This window comes from Canis aureus, chromosome 25 (genome assembly GCF_053574225.1).
Source record: "Canis aureus isolate CA01 chromosome 25, VMU_Caureus_v.1.0, whole genome shotgun sequence".
Taxonomy (NCBI): Eukaryota; Metazoa; Chordata; class Mammalia; order Carnivora; family Canidae; genus Canis; species Canis aureus.
In genome coordinates, this window is record NC_135635.1 from 40380947 (window position 1) to 40391193 (window position 10247).

General features: G+C 49.2%; 1 protein-coding gene across 2 annotated transcripts in view; it reads left to right on the plus strand.

The window, feature by feature from the left end:
• The window catches only part of ANO2 (anoctamin 2), a 343520-nt gene extending 335366 nt beyond the window's left edge, over positions 1-8154 (plus strand). For both annotated transcript variants that reach the window (XM_077871350.1, XM_077871353.1), the window contains 2 exons: positions 5154-5259; positions 7240-8154. In XM_077871350.1, coding sequence (XP_077727476.1) covers positions 5154-5259; positions 7240-7509 — 376 coding nt within the window. In that variant the 3' untranslated portion in view covers positions 7510-8154. The remainder of the gene's footprint in view (positions 1-5153; positions 5260-7239) is intronic.
• Positions 8155-10247: the final 2093 nt, after the last annotated feature.

Genomic DNA, 10247 nt, shown 5'->3' on the forward strand with positions numbered 1-10247 from the left:
ATGCCCTTGTCGCTGTCGCTGGCCACCCCTGCAAGTGAGGATGGGAGGGGCATCTGAGCCAGGAGTCTCTGTAACCTCTCTGTACCTCAGTGTCCCCATCTATAAATATGAGGACTTGGAATGGATAATATACAAAGATTCTTTTCTGCTTCTTTCTAAAAAAATTAATATTTCATGACACATGTAAAATATTAAAAACTTAAAACATTACGGGCAACCTAACACTGTCTTACATCTACCCTAACCTCTGTCCCATCCTAGGCACCTCCCCAACAGGACTCATAGTAATCAATACATCTGTGTGCATCTTTCCCAAACCTTCTTCCATGCATTAACATCAAGTAAGCTCATAGAACCTGTATGGGGTTTCATGGCTGTGTTCTATAATAATGAAATATATTTTAAATTAATGGGAACCTTATTTCTTTAGGTAGTGTATAAATTCAACTCGTTGTGATTTTTCATAGTGCTAGAACAATCTAGATATGATCCTAAAGTAATTTAAAGCTAAAATATAATAGTGATTGTTTTATCAGTTTCACTTGCTGCATATGAGGCTGTCTTGGTTAACACTATGATTTTGCTCCTGAAAGCTTAACATAAAAGTGCATTTGGGTCCACTGAAGATGGCCATTAATTATGTCCTCTTGAAATTATCATTTTTTATAACAAAAGAAATTCTGCATACATTTGTATATTTACAAAAGGAAAAGAAAAGACGTTCTTCATAATCCTCACCTTTGTCATTCTCTCCCAGAAGAAACCATTGTGCTTCTTCTTTATGGAAGCCTCCAGAAATCACATGCACACGTGTTGTCTTATTTAACTTTCACTGTGTTTCCCTTTAACATTTAATGCACCTGCATGCATGCACATGCATGCACCTGTTCATTTATTTGTGGTTGGTGGGAGAGATCTGGAGCCCTTCTGTGTGCTCAGCACAGAGATACACATTTTACTAGCTCCACTTTACAGATTAGAATGCTGAGGTTCAGAGATGAGAAACAGGTTTCTAAGGGTCTTACAGCTTGTAAGTGACAGAGCCACTCCCAGTGCACACTTGCTTTTTAGACAGTTTAGTGGTTTTATAATTGCAAGCCTCATATCATTACGAGACTCAAGGGCACTCAAAATTAATGTCAAGTCTCAAAGAAAATAAGATGAGCTTTGGAGAGGAGACTGTAAGATCTAGAAATGGCTCTTAAAATCATACCTGCAAACTTAAATCCCAGCCAACAGGTGCAAGAAGTGACTAGATGTGCGGGTTCACCCAGTGCTTGGCCACTCAGCAAGACTTTGGGAGAACCATCCCTCAAACATGGATTAACTTCTGGTTTTGGAAAGCCTTTGAGCTGATGGGAATGGAGCAGAAGTTCTGCTTCCCATTGGCCTGAGGCTTACCTATTTTGTGCCATTTACCTGGGCATAGATCCCGAGAGAAGCCTCTTGCAGTTGTGGCAATGGCTGACTGATTCACACCAGTATGGTGGGAAACTTGGAGCATCTATGCCTGAATGGTCTGAAATCCCCTTGGAATGCCAGGAGGAACTGGGAGCAGGGGTTTATGTGGTCTGGCCTCTTAACAGGAGAGGTGTTTTCCCATAAGCTACCTCCAGTCAAAGAGAAAGAATAGCTATTGTTTATTGGGCACATATCTGGTAGGTCAGGTGGTGTACTGCACACTCTTCATTGACATTGCCTCTTCATCACAACCCTATGAGATGGAACACTGAGGCCATTTTGTAGACCAGCACCTTGGCCATCAGAACATCGGGCAACTTCTAGAGGCCATAGAACCAAAGTGGCAAAGGTAACATCAAGCCCTCACCTGGTGATTCTAAAAGCCCGTGCTTTTTCGCGTACTGTGCCCTGGGCTTAGAAGCCAGCAGACCTGTCACCATGGTGGGCACAATTAAGTCCATTGGTCACTCACTTTTTAAAAAGATTTTATCCATTTATTTGATAGAGACAGAGTGAGAAAGAGCATGTAGAAGCAGTGGAGGGGCAGAGGGAGAGGGAAAGGAGGATTCCCACTGAGCAGGGAGCCCAATGCAGGGCTCAATCCCAGGACCCCAGGATCATGACCTGAGCCAAAGGTCATGGCTTAACCAACTGAGTCACCCAGGCATCCTGGTCATCCATCTTTTGTGACCATTTCTAATCTTAAAGATAATTATCTCTTTAAGTAGTGTCTTCTTATTACTCAGTGGAAACACTTGATAAGCTTGACTTCTTAGGATGACACTTTAAAAAAATTATGAAATCTGAACTTATACTGGAATGTAAACAACTACTCCTTTCCTGGTGACAGAGGCTTAGGGGAATAATATTTTTCAAACCATGAGTCATTGTTCATTAGTGGGCTTAGAAAATCACCTTAGTGGGTCATGGTCAGCATTATAAAGATGAGAATAGGATCAGACAGGAGAGGATAGAATCAGAAAATATTGGTGCATCACACACGGCAAGGGTGTGATTTTTCATTTCATGACATATACTTTTGTGTGTGTTAATGGAAAATGTGTCTCTTACGACTGTGGGTCACAGTTTATTTTTTTAAAGTTAGTTTTGGAAAGGGAAATAGGAACAGATGCATAATTCATTACATTGTACATTGTTCTTTCCTGTGGGTACTTTGTCCTGTAGCTCCTACCAGAGCTACCTTTAGCCTATTGGCATGGCAGTGTTTTCAGGTAAAGCTTTCTGGAAATATCTGTGTTAATCTTTTCCCAGATCTCTGATGAAATGGATGTGTCTGTTAGATTTTAAAAATATTTTGGACACTCAGGGAGGGCAAAGTGACATTTCCAAAACGGGGGTGAGTGAGTATCAGAGGTGGGACCAGAATTAGATTATTTATGGATTTTTTTCAGACTGGGAAAAAGAGGGGTGAGCAGGGGCTCCTACAGCAAGGTCAGTGAGCAGCTGTTCCTTTGTAGATGGAGCTAGAGAACATGAGAAGCAGACTTTGATTGTAGCAGGAGGGATGGGGCTGTACCTGGGGAAGGGTGTCCCTGTGGTACAAAGTGGACATATATGCCGCACCCATCCTCCTGAAGTCTTGAGGACAGAAGATGAATTCCCTTTGGCCATGGGGTCCTTGCTGGGGCAGCAGGAGAGAGGGTGAGCATGAGAGTTTTCCCATGTAAGGTCTGTCCCTCTCCGTTTAGCCATGATCCCTTGTCTCCCGCTAGCAAGTGTGATCTGGGGCCCGCCGAGCTTGTGTCCTCAGCCACGGGTGGATATGCTGAATCCTGTGGCGTTTTGCTGGGTTGCAGTCAGCTTTGCTTTTCATCTGGATGTCAAAGCAAGCCTGCAACAGCTGTGATCAGCTGTTGGAAGGGGGGCGGCCAGGGAAGGGGCAGCTCCTGGCCTCCTGCCCAGCCCTAGTCAACTGCTTAGTGTCCACCTCTGCGTGTCTCTTTCTGTTGCTACCTCTGGCGCTGTGCCTTTGTGTGTGTGTTTGTGTGTGTGTGTGTGTGTGTGTGTGCACCTCTTGTCCTCTTCCTCTTTTTTCCTTCTCTTCTTCCTGCATCTCTCCATAGACAGTTGGAAACTACCATACTTTGTCCTGGATCTTAGGGCAGCTGGCTCATTCCAGGTCGGGAAGGAACAGAAAGTATCCATTTCTAGGGCACTTAGGGGGCTCAGTCCATTAAGCATCTGACTCTTGATTTCAGGGATAGGCACATGCTGCATGTTCAGTATAGGTTGTTTTCCCCCTGGCCCCTCCTCAGATAGAGTCCCCACCCTGCCTGCCTTGCAGTCTTGCACCCCCCTTGGTGGCCTGATGCCACCCCACTTCTTCCCCTAGGGATTATTTTGCTTTTAGTAAGCATCAAAGATCTGTGGAATTCCATGGAGAGAACAGTTCCATGAAGGGTCATAATTCTTCTGGTGCCAGCTCTTGTCACTTTTCCAGGCTTGGAAAAAAGTAAGTCTGAGAAAATGAGACTTTTTTAGAGAGTGGTAGGGGCCAAGGGGGAGGGAGAGAGAATCTCAAGCCGACTCTGCACTGAGCATGAAGCCCAACAAAGGGGTCGAGCTCACGACCCTGAGATCATGACCTGAGCCAAAACCAAAAGTCAGACACTTAACTGACTGAGCCACCCAGGCACCCTGAAAATGAGCCATTTTTAATATGAGTCATCATAGGATAGAGGTGGAAGAGCAATGGTGAGGAAAAACTCTAGATCTCTCGTGGGCCCGAGGAAGAGGCATGACTTCACATCAGGCACTACTAACATTTTCTTTCTTCTTTTTTTTTTTTTTTTACATTTTTAAAATTTAAATTTGATTTCCCAACATATAGTATAACACCCAGTGCTCATCCCTCCTCAGTGCCCGTCACCCAGTCACCCCGTCTCCCTGCCCACCTCCCCTTCCACTACCCCTTGTTCATTTCCCAGAGTTAGGAGTCTCTCATGGTTTGTCTCCCTCTCTAATTTTTCCCACTCAGTTCCCCTCTTTTCCCTTATAGTCCCTTTCACTATCATATTTCATGTATGAGTGAAACTGTATCATGATTATCCTTTCTTAAGCCACATGGACAGATTATAAACGTGATTGGCAGAACCGAGGATACCAACCAACCATCACTATTACCACCGTTCCCCAAATGCACTCAGCCTTCAGCTTGGGTTGACTCAGCCTTCACTGGGGTGCAAGAGTGCAGCCACCTCTATGGCCGTTCCCAAAGCAGCCGGCCAGGAAGGAAACCTGGGGTTGTCTGCAGGCGCCTGTGTCTTTCCTGAGTCCAGGGGCTGCTGGAACTGTCCAAGGTTTCTGGGCATCTCCCTCGGCTCTTGAGCTCATGTGCTAGTGGGGCCAACATGAACCCACTGTCCTGGGCTCCTCTCATGATTCCTGGGCTCCTCTGAAAGAAGAATACAGAAACCAGAGGAAGCCAGGGGGGATGTTAGAGAGTGTAGGAAAAAGGCATTTCCAGGCCGACACTGGAGTTTTTTGGACATTGGTCCTGTTATTCCATGGCTTGTTGGTGGGACCATGGATTCCTCTCACTCTGCTTGCTTCCTGCAATTTCCTGAGTCTGGGAGCGAGGGTTTTGCCGGCTGCTCTGATCCTTTAGGATCTCAAACACCCTCTTCCCTCCAGTACTTCCTAGTCTTAACACTACATTTCTCTCTGCCCAGGTTTAAGGATTACCGAGAGCCTCCGTGGGCCCCAAACCCATATGAGTTTTCCAAACAGTACTGGTCCATTCTGTCTGCCCGTCTGGCTTTTGTCATAATCTTCCAGGTGAGTTGTCCAGATAAGGAGTAGCCTCCAGGCCACAGAGGTAAAGACAGCCATGTCTCCTCGCCTGCCCCTCCTCTCCATGTGTTCTCCATGTGGCGTTGTGACATAGGGGTCCCTGCAAGTGGCCAGCAGGAGGGAGCACCTCCCCAGAGGAGGCAGGAAGCACTCTTGAGAGGACTTCCATGAATGGATGAATTTGCAGAAAGAGAATAGCGCTCAGAGTAAGTTTACAAGGCAGATGTGGGATAAGTTACAGGGTGGAGATAGATTCCCATTTAGACCTAAGACAAGAAAGGAAGCGAGAAGAGCGGTGGGGCCCAGAATCCCCACCTTACTGCAGACAAACAGCCCCGCCTGGTCTCTGCAGTTCACCAAAGGACTTGGGTTCCAAACGGTTCTTCTAGCTCTGGGCCAACTCCCTCCTTTATTGGTGAGCTCCGGCCCCAGAGACATCCGGCCATGCCTCTTTGAATGAATAGCAAACCTGAGTCCGCGATTGCTATCTCTGACAATAGCCAGAGCTCAGGTTGCATGGCCCAGATCCGGGGGTACACGGGCCCCCAGCTCCCACTCGGGGGTCCTGCCGCCTTTCAAGCAGGGCTGGAGCACGAGCCCAGATCCTTTTCTCTTCCACTCCCCCAGGCTTTTGTATTCCCTGAAGGCAGATCTCTGGAGGGCTCTAAGATATCCTGCCCCGACCCCAGCCCGGGAAGTGGAGAAGCCCATCAGCTAGTCTTTCACCTAAAGAAGACAGCCATTCTTCCTCTGAGAAGATGGGGCGATTTTTTGAAAACCTGCTCCAACACCCCCCTGCAGGCATCCACTGGCTTTCCCACACGTCACACGTAACACTCGTTCACACTGTGAAAGTTGGTTTAAGGGAAGAGTGTGACTTGAAGCAGCTCTAGAGCATGAAAGGCTTCCAGGAGCGTCTGGAAGCTCCTGGCCCAGGAGCTATTACTAGTCCCCTGGCCCTCCCTGGGGCCCCTAGGTACAAGCGAGGGTCAAGGTTAAGGTAGGAATAGGTTTGGAACCTGGAAGACAGCCATGCCCTAAGGATCTCATCCTGGGTTCATCGCTGTCCCTGGATCTCAAAGCGAGCGTGTGATTGGCAGGCAGAGAATGCCACAACTGGGGTGGGGAAACTGCCTGGCTTGGGGAGCTGGGTGGGAACCAGGTAATAAGCGCAGCTGTCATATATCGGGCCCCGCTGGCACAGTGGTAATGCATTCACCGCTTCAGTGGAAAATACTGCAGGGAAACGTAGTCCTGTCTTACCTGTGTTTGCAAGGCGGGGATGGGGCTCAGCAGGTGGGGAAGGAAGCTGATTGCAAGTGTGCACAGAAGCTCAGAATGGAGATGGGGGAGCTGAAGGCAGGGGCCTGAGACTGGCCAGTGTGACTAGCATGGCTGGACAGAAGAGGGAGCAGGATCAGGTAAGTGTGAGGTTGGCCGAGGCCAGAATTCAGTGCGGAGACCAAAGGCCCATCTCTGATCTGGAGCGCTGAGCGCAGGCTGGAAGCGAGAGGGGAGCAGCCGGCCCAGTGATGGCCTGGAGGGGCCAGCAGGCCCTGTGCCCACTTCCCAGGGAGCCCTGGAGCCGGGCGCCCGAGGCTGAGAGGCCTGGCAGGAAGAACAGGAAGGGGAAAAGCCAGCTGACACTTCTCAGGCCCTGCCATATGGGAGGTGTTGACTTTCATCCTCACGGCAACTTAGGGGGGCGGGTAGTATTACTGCTCCACTTTCTACATGGGGACACTGCGGGCCATTTCTGCTCATTGGTGAAGACCACCTGCTACTAGGTAGGGAGCCAGAATACCGCGGAGGTGTCCTGCTCCTGGGGCTCTGTGTGCCACTGCCCCCGCCGTGGCACCACACGGCCAGCCCCACTGCCGGAGGACAGGGCAAGGGTGGACAAGGTGCACTGGGGACCCACGGGCCGGGCCTCGCCCCTCAACCCCTCTCCCTTGCTTTTGGCAGAACCTTGTGATGTTTCTGAGCGTCCTGGTGGACTGGATGATTCCAGACATCCCCACGGACATCAGCGACCAGATCAAGAAGGAGAAGGGCTTGTTGGTGGACTTCTTCCTGAAAGAGGAGCATGAGAAACTCAAGCTGTCGGACGAGCCGGGCCAGAGGAGCCTGGGAGGGGGGCGTCACAGCAGGAGCCGAGCACCCAGCTCGGCACCCTCGGGCCGGAGCCAGCCGGGCAGCATCGCATCCTCTGGTTCTCAGCACACCAACGTGTGAGCGAGCCCGCCCCCGCGGGCTGCTGCGGCCGCCAGGGACCTCGCGGAGCACCCGTGCACCTGCGTGGGCGTGGGGGCTGGCCTGAGGGGCCCTCGCGAAGGTGTGTGTGTGCAGAGAGGGGGTGCGAGAGCGAGCGAGTGAATGAGCAGAGGCAGGAAAAGAAACGGGTCTGCTTCTCAGAAACTTCAAGCTTAAGTTTCTTTTAGGTCCTCTTTGTATCCTTTGGGGGGCTTGGTACCCTCTTTTGAATTACTTGGCGAAGGAACTGGGTGTCTCTACCCCAGAGCCCCCAGGCGCCATGAGCCTTCCCTGCATTCCCTCAGGTGTCCTCTCTCTCAGGTGGGCACAGGCTGTGAGAGAAGCAAACCCCCATCCTGAGCGATCCCTCACCCCTTCCCTCCATCTTCCGGGGAGCAGACCCCTCTATGTCACTTGCAGCTGGGACTGTCACTGCCCCACCGGGTGCAAATTAAGTCACAGGGCTGATTGCTGTGGCCACTGGACTTGATGGTGAGTGGTAGAGGCCTAAACCCGGGCTTGTCTCCAGTTCATGTCGTGGGGATGCTTTGAGCTTGTGCAACTAACCATCACTTTATGCAGGTTCATATTTAAAGTAATCAAATAAATTGAAACATTCTTTATAAAGCTATGTCTCCATGTCTTTGGTTCTCTCCCTTTCCGTCACTGCCTACCAATATTTATTGAACACCTACTATACCTCGGATACTTTTCTCGGAGGAGAGATGCAGCAGAGTACAAGCAATGAGACCTCTGCTTCCTGGAGTTTCCTGGGAGAGGGAGACTGATAATATATAGGGTTTCAGCTAGTAATAAGGTTTAAGGAGAAATATAAGGGAGAAGGGAAATGTGAAAACACCAGAGGTAAGAGGCTTGTCATTCTACATTGGAATTAATGACAAACCCAAGATGCTTCAGAGCTTTCATCTTTCCTCTCAGAAGGGGGATCAGTTGGGGGGGAGGTGTGAGAGGGGGAGAGATTTTCAAGTATAGTTGGAAGCAAAGGCCAAACATCATTCATCATCTTTCACACACCTCAATCCCACCTGCTGTCCAGAAACCAGTTGCACCAGGGCCTTGGGACCTGGCCCCAGTTCCTCCCAGGTCAGTCTGACCAGAGTCCAACTTGGTGTCTGGATGGAAGCTTCAAAGGGGGCCATGCCTCAGAGGAGAGATGAGTGTTCTCAAGTTGCAGCACACCTGGTGATTCACGGGCCCCCAGGTGCTGGGCTGGTCATCCTTGCTGCTCATCATGACTTCTGTTGCCTCCTGGCCACGTGCAGGACTGCACCAGCTCTTGCTCTGGAAGGTGGTCCTTTCTTTCACGGGGACACCAGGGCCTAGATACAGCTTTAGTGGGAGCCGCAGACAATCCTGTCCCACGGCGCTCACGTACCAGCAGTCCTACAATACATTTTAACCACATGACACTTTCGTGTTCAAACTCAGGTTGTGAGCCCAGATGCAAACCACAATATTATCAAAACAAAATAAAAGCCTGACAACAGGCTTCAGCTAACCTGGAGGAAGAGAAGTGGCCAACGGGGAAAAAAAATTCACTTGAGGCGCACTAGTAACATGGAGATTCCAGGCCCATAAAAAGAAGGCTATCCTCAGGGCCCCCTCCTACTGGTGTGAATGGGTTGGTGTTTCCCGGAAGCAGTGATGGTCCACACTGGATGTCCAGGGGCCGCCTCCGGCACCAAGACACATGCCTTGCACGACAGTGCCTGGCTCAGCACCCCACCTCTCTTCCTTATTTTTTCCAAGTAAACTTTTTTCTATGATCACAGAGGTGCCACTTGCACCCCAGGAGTCAGAGAATCTGAAAGCCATTGAGGAAGAAAGTGGAATCACCCACAGTCCCCAAATTCAGAATCAACATCAGCAATTGCTGTATTTCCTTTCAGACTCTCGTTCCCACTCAAACTCATGTGTATTTTAGGTTACAATCCTGCAGAATATGCTGCCTTGCTATCTTTTTTCCACTTCATATATCTCATCAATTCTGTTATCTCATAAATTTCAGTTTTCAGTTTTGAATGTTGTTCAAGATTACATACCCGACACCTACCATGTGTCAGGCTCTGTATCAGGCCATCACTTGAAACAATGATTCCTGCCCCTGGGGAGCTTACATTCTTGTGGGTGAGTCAGGAAGACATCATAATGAAAATATTAGTATGCTACGAGGTAGTAAGTGGTATGGGGAAAAAGAAAAAGTTGAGTAAGGTAGAGGGGATTAGTAGGTGATCCATTTTATTTCCTTTGCATAGTGGGCCTCTTGCTTTGTTTTTCCTGCCCCACCTCGTCCTGTAAAGGGATTGGAGATGGGATATGGATGCCTGTGGTGGCCAGACCTCACCCAAGGGACTGGGTCAGATCTAGATGGAGAGGAAGGGAGAGTTCATCTGCCCATAGGTTTCACCCTGAAAGGACTTTGCTTTCTTCCTCTTCTCCCACAAGAAGTGAATTAGGAATTCTGAGATCTGCCCTCATGACCACCAGTTGTGCCTGCCTACCATAGCAGCAACTGGCTAAGTATTTAGGCTAAGCGTGAAGAACTTCCCAAAGGATTTGTTAAGCTGGGTAGAGAGATGGTATGTGCAGGCCCAATTTAAAACAAACAATAGAACCTTCGCTGAGCTCTTTAAGTAAATAACATAGGGTCATCTGGGTGGCTCAGTGGTTGAGCATCTGCCTTCAGCTCAGGGTGTGAT